General features: G+C 37.2%; 4 protein-coding genes across 10 annotated transcripts; 3 read left to right on the top strand and 1 right to left on the bottom strand.

Annotated features, from left to right (window-relative positions):
- Positions 1–489: 489 nt before the first annotated feature.
- LOC110841907 lies at positions 490–5,158 on the top strand. Of its 5 annotated transcripts, XR_004835296.1 has the most exons (5): positions 492–919; positions 1,311–2,026; positions 2,652–3,748; positions 3,867–3,963; positions 4,058–4,998. XR_004835296.1 is itself a non-coding variant. In XM_035853845.1 (4 exons), exons 1-3 carry the CDS (start codon positions 608–610, stop codon positions 3,145–3,147), a joined length of 1,524 nt encoding a protein of 507 aa, XP_035709738.1. In that variant the 5' UTR covers positions 490–607; the 3' UTR covers positions 3,148–3,150; positions 4,830–5,158. The 5 variants fall into 5 exon arrangements, 2 of the variants coding, with proteins under 2 accessions (XP_035709738.1, XP_021943300.1); XM_035853845.1 differs by lacking the exon at positions 3,867–3,963 and having other exon boundaries at positions 490–919; positions 2,652–3,150; positions 4,830–5,158; XR_004835294.1 differs by having other exon boundaries at positions 3,867–4,998.
- Positions 5,159–5,242: 84 nt separating this feature from the next.
- LOC110863160 (zinc metalloproteinase nas-7) lies at positions 5,243–7,704 on the top strand. Its single transcript, XM_022112408.2, has 5 exons — positions 5,243–5,392; positions 5,717–6,130; positions 6,511–6,663; positions 6,735–6,854; positions 7,098–7,704. The coding sequence occupies exons 1-5, from the start codon at positions 5,272–5,274 to the stop codon at positions 7,550–7,552; spliced, it is 1,263 nt and encodes a 420-aa protein (XP_021968100.2). The 5' UTR covers positions 5,243–5,271; the 3' UTR covers positions 7,553–7,704.
- Positions 7,650–11,145, bottom strand: LOC110863159 (zinc finger protein 2). The gene is made up of 7 exons (XM_022112407.2): positions 10,994–11,145; positions 10,465–10,829; positions 9,882–10,158; positions 9,093–9,815; positions 8,717–9,022; positions 8,563–8,641; positions 7,650–8,159 (listed from the first exon to the last, which is right to left on the bottom strand). The coding sequence occupies exons 2-7, from the start codon at positions 10,820–10,822 to the stop codon at positions 7,734–7,736; spliced, it is 2,169 nt and encodes a 722-aa protein (XP_021968099.1). The 5' UTR covers positions 10,823–10,829; positions 10,994–11,145; the 3' UTR covers positions 7,650–7,733.
- A 670-nt stretch (positions 11,146–11,815) lies between these two features.
- LOC118434050 lies at positions 11,816–20,783 on the top strand. Of its 3 annotated transcripts, XR_004833746.1 has the most exons (10): positions 11,816–12,344; positions 12,532–12,568; positions 12,849–12,955; positions 13,163–13,292; positions 14,522–14,639; positions 14,724–14,873; positions 14,933–15,064; positions 15,135–15,230; positions 15,611–18,134; positions 18,215–20,783. XR_004833746.1 is itself a non-coding variant. In XM_035846768.1 (9 exons), exons 5-9 carry the CDS (start codon positions 14,535–14,537, stop codon positions 15,719–15,721), a joined length of 594 nt encoding a protein of 197 aa, XP_035702661.1. In that variant the 5' UTR covers positions 11,824–12,344; positions 12,532–12,568; positions 12,849–12,955; positions 13,163–13,292; positions 14,522–14,534; the 3' UTR covers positions 15,722–20,783. The 3 variants fall into 3 exon arrangements, 2 of the variants coding, with proteins under 2 accessions (XP_035702661.1, XP_035702662.1); XM_035846768.1 differs by having other exon boundaries at positions 11,824–12,344; positions 15,611–20,783; XM_035846769.1 differs by having other exon boundaries at positions 11,824–12,344; positions 12,849–12,960; positions 15,611–20,783.
- Positions 20,784–21,000: the final 217 nt, after the last annotated feature.

Here is a 21,000-nt window from a genome sequence, read left to right as displayed (position 1 = left end):
GTACGGCTTCTTTGTGCATAAATATGCACTTATGTAATTAATCATCTACTTATCCTCAATTTAATTTTTAACCTTAAAACACGTATGTATGTATGCATCTAATAGATACATAAATACATATATCTAGGTGTGTCTGGGTACCACAAATTTCGGGTAAGCAATATACAACTAATGCATTTCTCGATGTCTATTTAGTACGAAATATCCTTACTTCGCAGCAGATATGACGAAGGTGCCGAACCGAAGTGCCCATTATGACGTATAACATAATGCTTTGACCTTTTGACCTGTGAGGGCGATGAACGAACTGTATTTTGTTATAAAAATCAAAATCCCGAACCAAAAATTTTGGAGTATATAGTTTAAAAATTAAATATTTACTGGTATGTATGTCCCTGTATGTATGTATGCAGCGTGCCGACGGACAGACAAATCGCTCATAAAAAGTATCTATCGACTGAATATACAGATAAATACACTGAATTACATATGTACGTAATTAGTAGGAAATTGCATTCAAAATACTCAAATATCATTTGCTTCTTGCCCATCATTTAGTGCAGATAGTAGAACCCTATCACTTAATTATAACTGTTTGTGTGCCAAGATGTCACTAAAATTTAAAATCGTGTTTAAAGAGGCGTTCTTAATTTTGTCATCAATTTTCTTGTCCGTATTTATCCTTCCATTTGTCCTCGTTCTTTTTGTCTGTCCTCTCTACATGTACAGAAGGATTGTCATATTTTTCGCCCCCATTTTCCAAGCATTGTTTCAAGCCCCGTTAAGTTTGAACGACTTTCTCGTCGTCTGCGACGACATCCATGGTCGACCAAGGAACTCGTGTTGTGGCGTCATTTACTTGAAGGGACGACCCGCCTTTGCCGATGTGGTGCGAAGAGTGGAAAAAGCCTTGGATGGGGTACGATTAAAAGAAATTAAGGGTTCGCTAGGCGTATTACACGCGTCAAATATTTTTTTAGTCACATATGTATGTATGTATGCATTAACTTATTTAGTCTGCGAATATATGTATGTATAATTTGCAAAATAAAGCATATACATTTGCACGATAAAATTTATAACTATCAAGAATCCGGATTCGAGATTGGTCTGATGGATGAATCCTCAAAAACAGGCTCTGAATCGGACTATAAATTCGAGGGGTTCGTGTGGGGGAATGTTTATGCAGAGCATTTTTTAATTTTTAACCCAATACATATTTTCAAATTGATGTTTATGCTTAGGTTGCTTAGGTGAGAGGTTGTAACGCATTATTTAATTACATAATTTGATTTTGGCATGTTTAACAGCGTCCTGAACTCACCTCTACACTGACCCGCTGGATGTCGGTCTATTTCTGGAAAACCTGCCAAAATTTCTCTCTTTCGAATCACGTCACACAAAACGATGAATCCGATCCTGACAAAATATCCGACCTGCTGATAAACCTAATCGAAAAAGGATACCCACTAGAAAATCCGCTCTGGGAGTTTATCTATTTCCGAAACTACGCCCACCCCGAGTTCGGCACATCATCCGCCATTGTGTTAAGGTTTCATCACCTTCTCGGCGACGGGTTGGCGTACATGGCGCTAATCCGAGATTTATTCGATCCAAGTCCCACGTTGGGAACGGAAATTGAAAAAATTCTAAAAACTCTACGAACAAAATTGACGCTTTCTCCATGGAAGAAGTTTTGCTACTTGGGTGAACTACTTTTTATCACGCCGAGTCAAACCTTGTACTACTATCTGAAAGGGTTGAATTCCGAGGTCGTACCAATTAAAGATAAGAAGACGGTGAATATTAATTCTGGTGTGACCCATGCCGCCACACGGGTTGACCTTTCGGTGCTTAAAGACATCTCGAAAAAGACTGGGGTCAAGGTGACCTCCATAATTCACGCCGGCGTGACAGGAGCGATCCGGAGGTTGCTACTGGAAAAGGGGAGTAATTCGGACGGGGACTTATCAACGATGTACGTCCTGCCAAAAATGAACCATCCAGGAACAATGACGAACAACAGGTAAGCACATATCTTCATGCGCCACATTTTGTACAATTTTATTACACGTGACAATTAGTGGTCCGCATGAATCCAGATTCGGTCTGAGTCGAGCCCCAAAATGAAGGATTCACATTCGAGTTCGAAATTAGTTAATCCTCGAAAACAAAGATTTGTATTTCGAATCACACTCGGGAGTTGAAACTCGAATTCGAATCGGACTCTGATTCGTGCATATGTACGGTTCTAATTAAGGAGGCCATACATACTCTTATTTTATTTGCTGTAAAATCTCGCGGTAAAAAGGTTTCCACCTGGCCCATACAGTTCGCACCCAATTCCATTCAAAGCTTATGGCAACTTAAAACTTTAGACATAGGGTTTTGAATGGAAGTGGGTGCGAACTGTTTGGGCCAGGTGGAAACCTTTTTACCGCGAGACTTTATAGCCAAAAAACAGGAGTAGGCTGGTAAATGCACTCGAATCCGAATTCCTGTTCGTGAGGATTCGCTTATCTCAAATTCGAGTCGAAATCCAGCAATTTGGGATTCGACTATAGCCGAATCTGACTCGGATTCGTGTACACCACTTAATATGAACTTATGATATGTAAATTACATAATGCAATTGTGTGTCTGCCCAACAGTTTTGCCATGCCCCTTATTGCCCCCATGACCCCGGAACCATCTCAGGCTGCCCGTCTTGCCAGGATTTCTGACCAATTTGACCGCATCCTCTTTTCCCCCCTTTCACTCGGAATGATGGCCGCGACCAGCCTGGTGGGCTTGATGTACGGGACTTTCGGAACGTCCAGCACGCGCATGCCACATGTTGCGAGTTGCATCCATTCAAACGTGGTATTTGTCGGGGAGCCGATGAAGTTACTGGGTCACGTGGCAGAAACGGGGATACTTTACCCAGGTTTGCAACCTGGGGGACATCACTTCGTCGTTACGACGACAAGTTATAATGGGAAACTTACCGTCCAACTGACCGGAAGTAGGGTCGTGTTTCATAAACGGGAGGATTTAGTGAAAGTTGCAGACTACGTAAGGGAAGAATTTGACATGTTGAATAAGGATGGAAATGTAGAGAATGGTGACATCCAACGATTTGATGAACACGATAAGAAAAATGTTTAATAGGTAATTATTTTGTTGAATATTTAAATATGAAAATGTGCAATGATGAGTTAAAAGAAAAATTGTAAATATGTATTTACATACTGCGTTTCGATACAATCAAATCTTGCGTATGTATGTATGATTTACATTTAATAAGATTGATGGTCTGGTCATCCAATGTGTCAGTTAAAGTCAAATGTTTCAAGATTTTACATACCTACATTATTTAAATAATGTAGGTATGTAAAATCTTAACTAATAATTAACTAATAATTATTAGTTAATTACAGAATTTATTCTTCAATAAAGTTGTTATGTATGTATGTACCAGTCCTATAACTTGGGCAAATAATCAGTAAATATTTACATGGAACGTTTTATGAGCATGTTTAATGAAAATTGTATTGTTCAAATGTTCTTTTTTTTGGAACATTAAGTAAAATGTGCAATTAACTCATACATAATACGCTTTTTGCTAAATATTTAATAATTTTGAACATGCATCTTAACATACAACCATTTTAATTTCATACGTACACTTACCCTAATGACGTCATGCACACCTCTTCTGACTCAAAACCCAACTCTGAATGCAATCTCTTCTACATACTCGGACCAGGTATTCCCGTACAAGCATTTCTGGTGATAAATCCCAAAGTATTAGAGCTATCTGGTCGAAATTTTTATGGATGAACAAGGTATTAATATTGTTTACAAATCATAACTTCTTTTCCAAGATTTCGTCCACCGACTTGTACGCAAGACATAAGTCGTGGTGGAGACTGATCGCTCGCGGCACGCGCGGTTTTCATGGGAAAAGCGACCAGATCTTCAGTAAGTACGACCTCAGGCCTTCCACGCTTTCCTGAGATTTAGAACATACTTACATCTATTATTTTGACCACCAGTCATAATTTTGGGAATTCAGGTCCGCAGGTGCTGAGGACCGTTCTTGCGATGAAATAAAGTCATGAAAATTCGTCCAAAACGATTTTTGGACAATTTTTGCACCGTGAGCAGGAGCAAGATCTTGTTGGATGGTCGAATGTTTATTTCCCGAGGTGTCAGTGTTCAGGGGTTTAATGATTGGCTCCAGGACACTCCAAAAATATTTCTTGGCTCGAACTGTTACTCTTTGCGGAAAAAACAGAGATTTGCTTTTTCCAGCCAACTCGCTCCATTCTAACCATGTTGGTGACTTCTAATTGACTTCCGCATACTTAAGGGGATGTCCGACTTCCGTAGAGCAAATATCTGTCCCTTTTTCTATTAAATTTTTCTCCAACGGTGGAAAGTCTGAACTACTTTTTCCAAGAATATGGCCGCGTGCCACGATCGACCGATCTCTACAACGACTTATGTCTTGCATACAAGTCGGTGGACGAAATCTTGGAAAAGAAGTTATGATTTCTAAACAATATTAATACCTTGTTCATCCATAAAAATTTCGACCAGCTCTAATACTTTGGGATTTATCACCAGAAATGCTTGTACGGGAATACCTGGTCCGAGTATGTAGAATAAAGTATGAAAATTATATCAATTATGTATTAATTTATAAGCCATCCCAAAACGTTGTTAGTTAAATGTACGCGACATTGACGTGTTTCATAAATAAGTTTAAACATCACTGTATCATGGAAAATTTTATTTATCAATAAATTATAGAAAACAAAACACGTGCTCTTTTATCCCAACAGGTTTTTCTACCTTGCAAACGTGTGGTTTCAAATGCTTAACTATTTTCGTGGTGACAGTATTTGGTATCTGCAAATAACAAAGTATTTAACTAAATGAGTCCATAAACGAATAAAATGAAAGGTTATAAATCAAAATGATATTCGGTCCATTATTCGTCTACCAGGAAAATGCAATTACTTTGTTGTTAAGTAAATATAGTCCATATGCTGATTTACATATTTCTGTCTAAGTATTTTTCAAAATTGGAATACTATTCGGTACATAAAAATATTTACATGCATAGATCAAAATGTATTTACAATAATAAAACGATTTCTTCAAAGTACAACTATGTACGATTGCCAGATGGTCATTGATGCAATTTATCATTTTATGAATACACAATGATTCCATATAACAAATAAATATGTCCGTTTGCACCAATATAAATGGGACGCCAAAATGTACTACTTTTATTATCTTCCATTCTCCGTCAATAAACCTGCCGAGTTAAAAAAAATGGAAATCAAAACACTTTTAACTGGGGCATTTCTACTTCTCGGGATGAGTTGCATTACAAACGGTATGTAAGAAACGCTAAAAAATTATTAACAAAATTCTAATATAGCCTTAATTTTCCTTGGATTAAAAATACCCCACTCTTAGAAATACAGTTTTAAAGTAATATGAAGCGGTGTTTACGTATGACTCTATATACCAAAGTTGTATTGATAATTAATACCTTATAGTAACAGCTCCTTATTAAAATTTTACCATATCACTAGCAAATTTTTTTGGGCCGCGGTATAATTTTAATACCAAGCGGTAGCAACCTTAATACTAAGAAATCAATACCTGCCTGACTTTACCAGATTTCTAACAACGTATGTATTTCATGCCTTTCTAGGAATTTCGTCCCCCAACTTTATCACCGATGAAGAATTCAAACAAGCCGAGCTCCTTAGTAGCAGCAAACCCTTTACGAATGACACACCACCCTTAATACTGCCACCGCAGGACACCGCGAGATTTCAAACTAGGGCTGTTGGGATGAGAATATGGACCAACGCTCAGGTCCCTTATATGCTAGACGCCAAGTTTACAGCAGACATGCGCGTCCGGGTTGCCGAAGCGATAAACAACTTTCACAAGAACACCTGCATCCGCTTTGTTCCGAAGCAGAATCGTCACACGTCTTGGGTTAAAATCTTGTATGACGACAATGTCTGCGGCTTGGCGCACATGTGTATGAATAATGGCGCCCAATTTGCTAAGTTTGGGGGAGGCTGTGTCACGAGTGGCGTTATGACGCACGAATTAGGTAACTGCAGTTAAAAATCTAGATGATATATGTATGCAATTAGGCATGCCTAATTATGTCATCTAGATTTTTATTCAAGTTTCACTCTTAAAAATACTGTTATCCTTTTGGAAAAGTTAGTGCACCCTGAATTTGATAAGTAAACTGTATTTACTAAATACAGACTAAACTTTACGCTTAATCAAGTTAACGTTACTCTGGATTTATATTCACTTAATACTAAATTCAGAGTGGATTTGCTTTTCGAAAGGGTAACATTAAGTATTTCGAAGAGTGTTGCATGAATTTCATTCAAACTTGAGCTAATTTTGCTTAATTTATTTAGAGTGATTAATTAAACACGGATAATTTTAGTCTATACGTTGTCCTTTTATGATTAGGTCACACCCTCTGTCTCGGACACGAGCAGACACGGCAAGATCGAGATAATTGGATTGGATTCGACACTTCGAAATGCAGCCCGCCAGGAAAGGACGATTTACCATTTGGTCTGCACAAGCTCTACGATTACGTCAGTATTGAACATTACGAAGGTGAACATTTTATTGATTTAGTATTACAATTTTAGAATTAATATTAAATTACGATAATTCTTAATTTCAAGGGGAATGTTACAACGGCTGCTATTTACCGAAGCAACCAGGCGTTACCAAGTGTGGGAGTGGGGGTTCGCTTTCCGTCCTGGATATCGAACTGTTAAATGAAATGTATGGCTGTAATTCTGGTGAGTCAATTGATATTTACTCAATTTGCAAATTTGGACCAAAAATTGCGACCAAAAATTTGGCCAGGATTTGCATTAACATGAACGTACAGTGAATTTATTCGTGCGTGTCACCTCATTTGCATAAGAATTTTGACGCATTGGCGAGAGACAGTAAATTCAACATGGAAATGGGCATAGTGAGATTTATGCCAATGAAGTGACACGCATAAATAATTCCACCGTATGTAAATACTTTCTCAGATTGCCTCGGTTACCGTTTCGTGAACAGAAACTCCTTGACCAGTTCGTCCAATATGGTGCTAATTGGTTGGGAGGCGGATGGCACGCCTTTATACAACTGTCGTGTCTACCATCAAGGGGACATTATTCCTGGAAAGTATCATACTGCGTCTAAAAACTGCGACATCGTCTGGGGCGGGAGAGAGTATGCGAAGGGAGGATCTGACCAAATCGAAGTTTTGACCAATCCTCACTCCAATGCGCTGAGGTGGGTGAGATCTGACACTCTTCCCGCGGGGGCGATCCGTGGAGGAAGAACGGCTTCAAGGGAAACGCTCTATGTGGTCAGTTGTCTAAACAATAATAGAAACTGGATGCCTGGCTCGTACCATGTAAGCGGGGGCGGGTATTATGGTTTTGGCGGGAGTGAGTTTAAATGTAAAAGTGGTGACATGGAGTTTCTTGTATGCACTTAATATTAATAATACATAGTATGATTTACATACGAAAAAATCGTAATTAACGGAATCATTTGACGTAATCTTATAAATGAGGGGATCATTATAAAATATATAATCTTGGTAGAAAAATGTATTACGTGTAATAAAATCAGTTCAATTTTACAATATTATTACATAGTAAAAATTAAATTTAAGTTTAATTGCACACGTTTTCCTCCACGGAAGGAATCACGTTCCTCTTTCCTTTCGGCAGCACGTGTTTACGCTTTTTCTCTATTACGAGACCATGATGACCCTTCAAGTGCAGGTAGAGCGACGTCTTTTTCGCGAACCCTTTTCCACACCCGGCCTGGTCGCAGACGAAGGGCCGCTCGCCCGTGTGGACTTGACGGATGTGCGCCTGGAGGAAGCAGTTGGAAGGGTAGCCCTTGTCGCAGTGGGGGCACGGGTGCCGGATCCGGACGACGTAGCCAGGTGTGTGGAACCGTTGTACGTGCACGGCCAAATGCTTCCTCGTCTTGAACGCTATCTCGCAGTGGGGGCAGGGATAAGGCCGTTCCCCCGTGTGAGCCCTCATGTGACTGTCGAGTTCTGACTTCCGAACGAAACGAGCCTGGCAAACCTAAATTTAAAAAAATCAGTTGGATCAGTTTTTGCAAAATTATATTTTTTAGAGGCAAAAATATATGTAATGGGGGTGCTCACGACAACGTGTTATTATTGCGTAAGAGTTCGCATCATTAGTATCGTTAACAAAAAAAACGTTAGCAAGCTCGCAAAAAGTTTTAGCTTGAAAATTCATTTGCGAACTTGCACGCCTCCAAGGCTAGTATTTAGTTCGCAAATTGTTTTTCAAAAATTGGGTAAGTATGTCATCCTGCGAACTAGTGAAATTTACAAAAATTACATTTTCTAAAAATGTTTGGAGAAAAAATTCCCCCCACTGAACTGCTTAACAAAAATATTGCACATTTCGCAAATTATAATGTGCAAAATTTCGAGAGTACGCCCAAAGTAAATCTTACACTGCATTGGTGTGGCTTCACTTCCAAATGGGTCAACTTATGTTTTCGTAACGTGTTATCCGAGCTACAGGCTTTCCCACTAGATTCATAGATATTTACAAAGGTTTTATTCAGATTGAATTAAGCCGTAAAAAATATTCAAGTAAAAAATTACCACTCGTCACAAATCACAGGCGCCTCGTTGTGCATCCTGACTCGATGTGATTGCAAGGTACACGGGTCTAAAAACGTTTCACCACACGTTTCGCAGGCATGCCTTTTCTTTTCGTCATGTCGTTTGAGATGCCACTTCAAGACATTTAAGAGGTGAAAGTCTTTTCCACAAATATGACAGACGTGTTCTTTGGTCTCAGTGTGGACGTAGGCCACGTGACGAGTGAGGGCCACCTTGTCAACGAAGGACTCCTCGCACTGGTCACATTTTTCCGGTCGTTCTCCCGTATGCTCAAGGCGAATGTGTCTAAAGACAAAAAATATTAGTTGCTATTGATACACACAAATTATTTATTTAACCAAAAATAGCTTCGTACTTATCCAAAGGAGGCTTATTGCCGAATCCCTTCCCACAGTGGCTGCATGTGTAGCGTTTCGAACTGTGTTGGACCAAATGTAGGCCAAGCTTCGTGTCGTTTTCAAATCGTAAATCGCACACGTGGCAAACAAGGGGTTTGGCTTCCTCGATTTCGTGAAAGTTTAAATGTCTCTCCAAATTCTGAATGAGACAGAATTTCTTCCCACATTTGACGCAGGCCAAGGTTTTTTCCCCTTTTTCGTGACTTTTCGCCAAATGCATGGCGACGGAGTAATGGCGTTGGAACTTTTTGGGGCAGATGGGACACGGGAAGTGAGCTCCGCCTCCATGAATCCGCTTCAGGTGGGTCTCCCTTCTCAGGCTGGAGGTGGAGTAAGACGAGCACCCGGGGACGGGACACGGGTAGAAATGGGCGTTCGGTACGGAGCGAGGAATGAACTTTTTAGGCTGAGATTCATTCTTGGGGGTGGAGGAATTGTTTTCAGCCCAATCTGGGTCGTCAGACTTTATATCATTTAATAATTGGAAATCGGGGGCAGATTTTTGAAGAGTTTTTTTCTTTGGAAATATTTCTTTAACGTCTTTTAGAGGATGGGTGGAGTTTTTGATACGTGAAGAGGATCGTGTCGCTTCCAGGGTGGGAGGAAATTCTTGCTTGATTCGTTTTGGAGTCGTTGTTTCTATATTTTGTTCCCGTTTTCGTTTTTTCGTGTCATTTTTTCTAGGGATAGACCAATTTTTTTAGGTATATTGGCAAAATAATTTCTAATTGAATACCAATTGCTACCTTTTTAGTGTAGTTGGTGTCTTGCGCTTTGTGCCCTTTCGGCGCCTTGATTTGACGACGACGTTTGACTCATTTAGTGAGCAAGGAGTTATACAAAAAGAAGAATCGTCATCTTCATCGTCTTCTTCTTTGAGATCCAGGTGATTATTTGACGAGTAATCGAAATGAAAATCCCCATCCTCCAATGGATCGACGTCATTACTATGGTCAATTTCCGGCTCTAGTTTGACTTGAAATTCGTCCAGTGCATAATTGTCGTCTTCTTCCTCCTCCTCCGCTAATTATAAGATATTAATTAATCATAAAATAAAGAGACGATTAACGCAGTCTTTGGCAAATTTGTAAAATCCGTAAATTTTGTAACGTAATTTTGAAAACTAGTATACATACATAAAATAAAAAGACGACCTTAATCTGAGCAAACTGACAACAATTTATAAGCTAATTTTCCTTGGAAATAGTTTGTAAACGTTTGTACGTTTACAGAATAAAGTTTACAAAGGTCATAAGGACTCCGAGATTTCAGATTTGTGTCAAACAAAAATATTATAAAACTAGAATAAAATCGTAAAGCAAAACCAACCGGTCAGACGAAGTAGAATATTTCGAATGTCAATAATTGTGTTGTCTTCCTGAGATGAAGACGATGAATTTAAAATTGTGGTTCGAATATGATCAACATTTCGCCCAATTTGTTCCTCCAGGAGGACAATTTGCTTCCGGTTTTCTTCCACTTGGCTGACATGGGGATAGCAAGTCGAACAAAATTGACATGTCTCGTCCTTCTCAAATTGAAGATAACCTGCCTTATCATTATAACTCGGTCGTAACAATTGGCACAACGTCGCCACCCGGATGTTTGTGGTGGAAAATTTCGCCGAGTTGGTTCCCTCTCCTAGGTGAAAGGATCGTAAGCAGAGCAAACAGAGCTGGTCGGACATGGCGAATCTGAAATAAAACAATTATTTTAAATATAGAAACATTTTAACTCCAAATTTGAATCACAAATAATCAGACAAATTTCTGCATACAAACATCACCGATTTTACTTTACAGCTACCTTACACCTTAACGGAAGTAGAGTAATACTTATGCTAATTATCTTTCCTTACCTGAACGAACTTGTATTTAGCCGTAAATTAAATTGCACGCGATACCCTGTAGATTTTTAAAATACAAAATGTTAATTGTTATTATTTTACGATGGTGGATGGGTTCTAAAAAATAAATGTTGACAAAACTGAGCAGATGATTGAATCAAATTCCGTGCCAGTCTCAAATGCATGAGAAACAAAGACAAAAAGACTCAAAAATGCCAAAATCGACTAGAATTTCCATGTAAATATGCATATTAATTAGATCATTTGAAATTTTTACGTATGTTTATCTGCGAATGTCGAATACTTAAATCATTAAAGAGCGTCTATCCTCAATTTTAGATAAGGACCCCTAACACCCCTTATATCAATGTGTAAATTATACATATTTACATATGTACATACTTCTTATGCACGCTCCCTTATTTAATATTTGCTGAATACTCTTCTTTACATAAAGTAAATGATATGCAAAACTACACCTAAATGGCTCAGCCATTTAGGTAATTGCAGTAGTGAACAGCCATTATGGCTGTTCACTACTGCAATTACAAGTTAGTGTCCAGTCATCAGCAGAGTTTTATAATCATTACTCTATAATAAAAAATATTTAATGACTTAATTTCTTTAAACAATTAAGGTTTCCTTGTCATCTTCACTCTCAGCAATCTGATCAATGTCCAAGTTGTGGTGGATGAATGTCCGAGTAAGCAGAATGATCTAATGTCACCCGAACTATGTAAAATTGTCTAGCTTTCATTTCTCAACCAAATGGGCCACACAAAATCCTTTGATGACTATAATTACCTATACATACGCACAATTTCCATACATCTTTTGGAAAAGTTGAGATTCGTAGCTTCCATGAAAAATAATGCAATTTTAGGATAAAGGGCGCATACAGATTGGAACTGCACAAGCCTGATTTTCTACTTACAGAGTAATTCTTAATTGTACTCGACATGACAGGATGTATGTACGAATATTCCTTGTCAGCAAATTTCATTCCCACGCTTAAATCCATCTACATAAATCAAGATTGAGGGAGTTTTGTACATATTTGGGAGTGGCACCGTGGAGAGAGGACGCATTTACAGTGATCAATCTCTTCATTACTTTTTGAGCCTTCCGTTAAAAAACACCTTACAAACTTTTCAAACCAAAAATACATTATCTAAAGATAAGTACATCAAATAAAAAATACCTAAAAAGCTCAAATCTAGTCATCTGTGAGAAATTATCCTGTCGCCAATTGTACTATTTCTTCGTCCTGAGTGCATTGGTTTGTTGAATTATAAAAGGGAAATGCGCCGGTAAAAGTGTTATCCAATAGTGCAGTCAAATTTTGTTTTCCAAACTTTTTAACGTAAGTAAAATTTATAAATTATTTATACACATATGTATTTGTAATGCACACACTTGATGCATTTCGAATGAAAAAAGAAATACAAGATTTTTAACATGCAGAATGCAGAATTTAGAATTTCTATTAATTTCCAAATACAGGGGGGCATCATCGTTACGTAATTGTGTGTAATTTGTTACGTTGATAGGTCACATTAACGGAGCCGCCCGCTGCAGTGGAATCGGGTAAGTTACATATGTGTAACGGGTATATTATTAGTGGCCGCGGAAGCGCGGGGACTGGGGACATTGCCCCACTGTTATTTGATGTCCCCATCACCTGCCCATGTTGTATTAACCCCTCCCTTCCCTATCTTACAATGGTAATTTTCCCAGAGGTCCCCCCAGCTTCCGCGGCTACGGCATATTAAGTATGATATGTATGTACCAATTTAGGTTGTTGTTGTTGTTGTAGGTTGGGTGTGTGAGAACTGTATTGTTATTAATTACTTATTTTAATTTATAGCAATGATATCTCCCGTTTGGATCTCTCTGTACGGAATACATACTTACATATTTTAACACATTCATCCGATTATATACAACTCTTCCTTTGCAATACATTCATTAGTGGTAAGGTAATAACAATTCTTTTTCATGCTTTGGTAATAATTTGATATTACAATTCTCCCTGAAATTCAAGTTGGTTACATGCATAATTATTAACCGGTCCCTTAATGCTTTGAAATCTAGTAGATAACCTCTTTAGAATGTTTATTTAAACAGAATAACAGCTAATATATTACTTAAAAGCTCTAATTATCCTATCTCGTTTTCCAGATCCCCGACAATATACCACGAACAGAAGAAGGTAGCATTGGTGACATCATGCAGGAAAAATCCTCTGGATATCGTCAACGTGATGCAATCCGATGCATGTCGCAGTTCTCCGAAGTGGACCAGGTTTCTAGTTACGGCCGACTACGATTTAATTTTAAAGACTAATTTCATTTACATATTCAGCATAAATTAGCTTAGGTATATTTATTACAATATATACATGTAATATGCCCAAAGTTTGCATAACAAATACAGATAATTAGGGTATGATATGGACGAGGGTATTAAAAGATTTGTACACAGAAAGAAGCATTTTCACGCACAACACGCTCCACATATGAACTTAAATACATACATTAAATACATAGTATGTATTTAATGTATTTATGATTTAATGTATTTAATGTATGTGTGTATTTAATGTAAGATTAGTATTACATTCCAATCTTGTACTTGCGGTCTTGTGCCAAGTACCCATACCCATACCCTAAGTACTTTGGTACTTAGGACGACAACCCTTCACCGACAGAATCACCGATTTCGATGCCCTTTGGATATGTTGTTGCACTAGGTGAGTTGAGCAAAAGTGAAAAAGGATTTCATTCAATGGCCCCATTTGCGCCCGCCACACCCACCCCTCAAAGAGGAATCCTATGCCAAACTGGTCGCATTAAAAAATTCACCAAAAATCCATTTTTAATGATAATTTGATAATTTTTGCACCTTTTTGATCCCAGATAGTTGTTTTATCGTATCCGACATGAATTTCAATTTTTTGAATTTTTTGAATATTTTCGAAAATTTCGTGGATTTCGAAAAAATCAAAATTTCAAAAAAGTTGAGTTTGCTATTGGATATGATAAAGCAACTATCTAAGGTCACAAAAATGCTTAAATTGTGAAAATCCGACCAAAATTGGATTTTTGGTGATTTTTTTAATGAACCAAAACAGGGTATTTTTGCACCTTTGAGTGGGTGTGGCGGGCGCAAATGGGGCCATGGAATGAAATCCTTCTTCACTTTTGCTAGACTCACCTAGGACTACAACATATCCAAAGTGCATCAAGATCGGCCATTCTGGTAAACTTTAATTGGGTTAGTTTTTATAGTTTTGTACAAAATGATACTCACTTTTCACACTTGTTAAAAATAATTAATATTTTAATTGACTATCACGGCATAATTTAAATACAGGTAATACATTATGTATTACTAGTATTTAAATTATCTATTTTTCTATTATTTAAAAAATCTTGCTTTTTACGTTTTGGTTTACAAAATTGAATATTTTATCAATCTTGTTTTAAAATTAACGACTAATAATAATAATAATTCATATTTAATAATTTCCGCTTGCAGAGTCATCGAAATAATGGCAGCCAGGTTCATCCGAACCCCGGATGGTGTTTTTAAAGCTAAATTTAACACGGAAGCTTATTATTGGTCGGTTGTCTTGCCCTACGTTGACCATAAAAAGGTTACATTATTAGATACGAATTAATTAACTGTAATTTCATACAGGTGTCATTAATTAAATGCAAATTTCAATATTTAATTACAGTACACCATTGGCCATACGTACACGTCGTGGGAGACGCAGGGGGATTTCATCTTTTTCAGGACCACGTGCACCCAGTTGGGCACGTGGAACTGGAATTTTGGCCTGGAAATCTTATGCGAGGATCATGAGTATTGGGTCAAAGCGTTAAAGGTTGGAGGTATTAAACTTACTTCATAATTAAATATTTTGCTAATAATAAAATAATTTAGGGAGACGAAATTTTTAAAAACGGCGTAAAGCTGGATGACGAAGTAAAAAAGCCGCTAAATTTTGGCGACACATTCACCATGATCAAGCGCCGCAACGATATTTCTGGTGGACTTGCCATCTTTTCGTTTGAGGTAAAAATAAATTTCAAAATTACACCATATCAACTAATTTGAATAATTTTTAATTTTGTGGTAATTTTAGAAACGCGAGTACCGTAACCTTTTAGAATACTGTAGGAAAACTTGTGCCTCGGACAATGCGAAAGAATTAAATTTCATGTTGGATCGAAATCAACTGGTAAGCAAAATGTGAAATTGTTTAATACATTACACCTCTAATTTTATTAAAAAATGGTGTCTTATGCAATCACCAACCTTTGAAAAATTGAACTTTTGAACAATTTTGGACTCGCGGATAAATTTGGGGATGCAATGGTTTAAGTTTAAACAAAGTACACACATTTTATGGAAACCAGACTGTTGATGAACCAGAAATTAACTGTAGACAAGCTGACATAAGAAATTTCAACTTTTATTTTTTGATTTCGTTGCTATTTATTATACCATCGCATTCAAAATTATCTAGGAGTGAATTTTTCAAGTTTCTGACTAGTTATATTTGGTGCATTTAAGTAAAGCCAACTCATCGGCAAAACTAATTTTCCCCTTAATTTCCAGATTTTCTCCAAAGTTCTGTCCCATCTCTCCGTGCGAAGCTTGAAGAACGCTCGGCTAGTTTGTCGACACTGGGATGAAGAAGTGACTCCAGTGCTGCAAAAGATTTGTTGATATTTTTGCACCTTTGAGTGGGTGTGGCGGGCGCAAATGGGGCCATGGAATGAAATCCTTCTTCACTTTTGCTAGACTCACCTAGGACTACAACATATCCAAAGGGCATCGAGATCTGTGATTCTGTCGGTGAAGGGTTGTCCTCCTTAGGATTAGGGTATGTATTTATTACTTGAATAACTTTGATGAGTGAATTGCTGTTGATGCAAATGGCGTTAAATAATGAACATTTCCATAAGGCAACGAATCTATTTCTAGGGTGCTTTATTGTACACTTCTGCTTATGCTTTATTAATTACATAGTTCGCTAACTAATTAGATCATGGGTGCGGTGCTTCAACATGCCAAATTGTGGGCGTAGCTACATACAAATTCTAAATTCATTTATTTAACACCTCTAACGTATGATTAACTCGTGCATTGAATTTAGGAAAATATGGCGTCAATATTCACAATATGGCAACATCTTGTTTTATTTAATATATGAGAATTTATTTAAAATTACATTAATTTATTCAACCATGCGGTGTGTAACGTATGTTTAGTTATACACCTACCAATAGTATAAATTTGCGTTTCATTGTGCTGCATTGCATCCCATTCAAGGTTGGTTCAATTGAATTCCGGTCATTTCTATATCCCCTCTCGATTGGTCTGATCTTGGTTAAATATCTTCTGATCTAAAAGCCAGGTTATATTTATCTAGACATTATAAATATAAAAAATCAGAATACAATCAGCATTACAAATGTCAGATAGTTCCAGGAATTAGTATTCACGAGGAAAATATCTATATAATCAATGACTTTATCCAGTACTTTTTCCCCAGATGGTAGAAAAAACGATCAATTCGGCCCTTCATTTTGCAGACAATTTATTGTGCTATCCCGGCTATCAATAATTCCACACCCCAAGTGTTAGATAAATAAAAATGTAAAATACATCTTGACCCGTTACAATTTAGAACAATACCAGAATTCTTAGATTAAATAATGGGTAATGTAGGAAAAGGGTCAAGAAATTGACCTACATTGATCAAAACCGTCCTGTGGAATCTGATTGGCAATGAGATTCAGTTGATGCATAAATTAGGCGTTTGCATTAATTATGTACACAATTTTTGTGACTTGACAAAATGTACATATGTACGCCGCAGTGGGTTCCATCCCAGAAACAAGTTGGATTAGCTGTATCATAACGAGACTTGTAATATAAATTGAATAACTCTGGTTATTAACGCCTCGCAAAGGAATATTTTCGCATAAGAATATTCGTATCTTTGGCTGACACTAAAACGTCGTAATTTGAACTTTTCACTGAATCGCCACCCACGCCTTTAATGAATTCCATAATTCGAAATTTTTTAATTTAGGGGCCTTTGGCCCATAAATTATATTTAATTCTTGAAACATTTAATTCAACTATGAGGAAAAATGGTACTACAAGAAGATAACTTATCCCATAACAATATTCATAATTCATTATGTTAATAGCTACTAAGGTCTAATGACAACTAATTTTAAAGTTTTAATATTATTTATGGCGCACTATGATCATGTCCCACATACATCCGTGGAAATTAGTTAGATTAGGGTTTCGTAGTCTGCTCGATAGTACACCATTCTATCTAATCCTGTTGTAACCATAAAGGTCTTTGGTGAGGAGGGTACTGGGGGGGTTCCTGTTTTATAGTTTCTGATTAACCATATGATAATTGGTTAATCTGAGTGCATTGCTAGTAGCATTAAACATGACATTCGCTTCCATGTCGTTTATATACTTACATAGTGAGTCTGTGAGTCTAAGTTAGATTAATCCGTGGTGATGATTTACTTGTATGAAATCCTCCTCATCTTCTTTTCAAAACAACAGAATGAAAACCGTTTTAAAATATGTTTAGAACATTTGATAATTACATTAAGTAAATCTTTAACAAAGCTGGAAAAAACTAAATACTCCTGGAAAACTTGAGCACGAAGAATTATGTAGATGTGGATCGATGGAACGACTTAAAACTTCGATCTTCAATTCTCAAAAGCTATGGATTAGAGGTGTCATCGTACAGTTCCCTTGGTGTAATTTCCGTCTTGTCCTTAAGGTTGTAAATCCTATTTCTTTTCTTCATCAATTCAAAAATTTTATTCCTTTCGACTTTCGCGTCTCTATTTGTCCTAGCGCCACATTTATAGTTCCACATTTTGTGAAATACCTACTTCTAATGTCAGTCATTTTCATTATTTCTTTAATCATAATCTTCCAGTACTGCCAGGCTTTGACTATCATTAGACTAAGGATGACGCAATCAGTTTAAAATTGTTGCATGGATTCCATGTCATCAAACTCCCAATCAATTTTGAAGTATTTTTTCTAAGAAGGGTACGGATTGCATATTGGATACTGCAGAAGACACTAGGTACTAGAGAAGTTAAAATACAATTTTTTTGCGGAATGAACCTTATGATTGTCTCCTGCACAACTTACTTTAATTTTTAGTTTCCCGAGATTTTACTGCGATGCGGCACCGCTGGCACACTACGGGAGGGTTGTCCCGACCTCGATCCTTTTACTTAGTTCTTCATGCCCTTCCGTATCTGGATTATTTTATCCTTGCAGCTGGAAAGGGATTTATTACTGGATAGCACTTGACCCGTATAAATATGTAGTGATCGTGCAAGGGAAGGAGTAAGCCCCTCATTTTTCTAAACCTTAACAACAATATTTTTCTCAGATCAGTTATCAGAGTGGTCACAAAATGTTCGCACGGAGGGAACGAGCAATAATGCTTATCCAATTCTTCTTACCTGATATCTATTTGTACATATATGTGATCGTGAACAACCGAACAAGTTTGTCCCCTTAACTTTGATGTGTATGTGTGTATATAAAATAAGCAAAATCTGAGTTATGTGTTAGTACATCCGATAATTACGGCAACAACACAAATACATATCTGTAGACACATGTCTTTGTGTTGCTGTTTGTTTGCTATTAAAAGTCTAAATTGACTAAAAAGTGTCTGGAAATAATTTTCTAATTTTATTAATGAATCATCTGAGAAGGACAAATTTATTGTTAGTTTTCAAAATATCCCTGCGTACGAACTATCTGAACCTTTGAGGGCGTAATTAGCAGGTATTCCTGCTCACATAACACTGCCTCGTTTAAAGCGGAAGTCGGCAGAAATTCTCAAATCATGAAAATATGTTATCAAGTGATATGAAAGTTACTAAAATTCCCCGTATAGGATAGTTAGAGATTTTAGTGACTTATTATGATCTCATGTTGAGAATATTTCAGTAATCAGATCATTCGAACTATTGCCGGGCAAGCTTAAAAATTAAGAACTAAAAGTTCTCATCTAACTTACAACGCATAGTACTTTGAATTGAGTAAAGCAAATAAATACCCAACCGGCACATCGCTGATCGATATCTCTGCGATGAGAGCGATTATTGAGCTACATTTTCTAGCGCCCAAATCGCTCAATAATCGCTGCAGTAGTAACTGCGAAATCGTAAAGATATAGCTGGATAACATTTTCAGTGCGCGAGTAGCTGCGAAATAGCGGAGAAATCGCTACGTTTAAAATCGCTTAAAATCGCTTTATACTCTACAAATTTTTAGGTTCATTGACAGCGATTTCGTAGCGATTTTCTAAGCCCATTAACAGCGAGTTCGTAGAGATTTATTGTATAATGGTCTGACTGCAGTTAGAGAGAAGCATGCTCCGTGAGTACTAGCCCGCTGACGGGCGGTGACATGCCTTCTTGCCCTTATTATGTTTTAAGTTAAAGGTCAAGGCGTAGACATTTGTGTAAGACAGTTCAAACATTTTTGAAAAAGCCTCGTAAACTACAATACGAAACGAGAAAAAGTAGTGCTCCCCTATCAAATTCTTTGGAAACGGAAGAGCTTCGTGATTTCCAAAATCAAGAAACAAATTTTTGCGAGAATGAAGTTGTCCATCGCCTAGAAAGGACGTGTCAGGCCGGGCAAGTTTCATTGGATACACCAAATATAACGACACTACCAGCGACAGTGATTTGTGAAATTTCAGAAAGTTATGGTGATATAGAAAGTGCTACCAATGTGAACATTATAAATCGAATTAAAAATTGGAGTTTAAAATATAACATTACAAGCGAAGCTTTGTCGCGGCTTCGTCTGGTATTAAAAAGCCACCCTTGCTTGAATTTGAATGATTCTTTATTACGTAAGAAAAGTCAATATTATTCTTAAAAATAGGTCAGGTATTACTTTTACTCCGTATTATTTTATTTTGTTCAGTTGGTCTTCAACGCAACACTAAGATAAAGGCAAACGCAACATTGGAGGCTCTAGATTTGGCGATTCCCAAAACTCTTAAGAAAGCTGCCGACAGACTAAGAACTCGAAAGTAAAACAACAATGAAATATTTGTTTTGGTTAATGGGATTATAAAATTAACAGGAGAGCAGCCAATGGACCTATTATTACTACAAAAAACCCAGTGGATGGTGAACAGGCAGCATGTTATAATTCTATTGCTTGATATTTGTTGTTATATTTTCACCGTATGTGTCAATTTGAAATAAATTGTTCACTTTGAATTTGAATCATTTGAGTTTTTATTGATTTTCAAGGCGACGTATCATTAAATAAAGTAAGCTACAATGAGCGAAATCCCTACGAAATCGGAGAAAATTTCGTTGCTGAATCGCTGCGATGTAGCAATAAATCGCCGGCCAACTAGCGCCAATTTCGCGACTAATACGCAGCGATTTGCCTGGATTCGCTGAGCGAAATCCGTAGTCGATATCGCGGCGATATAGCGGGATTGTGCCGGCTGGGTAAGTATACGTATTTCAAAAGGAAATGTAATCCCACTTTATTATTACCTGGGAGCATCTATTAAATAGAAATAATAAGATTTATGTAGCTATATAAAGTCTCCCAGTAAAATTTTAAAGTCTTCTAGTATTGTGCGCAACTCAAAGTGCTTCAGATCTTATGTAGGTCTAAATTTCTGCATAGATGAATCCCAGAAATATGGCGGTTGGATGCCGTTTATATTATTTAAATGTTAAAGAGGTCAAATGTTTGACCTTAAGGCTCTATATATATGTAAACAGATTAATTCGTTGGTAATGTAATTGCAGAGCTTCCTGCTCTTATCTGAATTCTAAATCCGATATATGTATACAAATGGTGCATTTGCATAATGAATATCTTATTGCATATTACATACTAAAAATATCCCCCGGATCCATAACAAATACCAAACACCAGTACATGGTACC

This window comes from Folsomia candida, unplaced genomic scaffold, assembly GCF_002217175.1.
Source record: "Folsomia candida strain VU population unplaced genomic scaffold, ASM221717v1 Fcan01_Sc001, whole genome shotgun sequence".
Lineage (NCBI taxonomy): Eukaryota > Metazoa > Arthropoda > Collembola > Entomobryomorpha > Isotomidae > Folsomia > Folsomia candida.
This window is presented reverse-complemented; position numbering and strand designations above follow the sequence as displayed.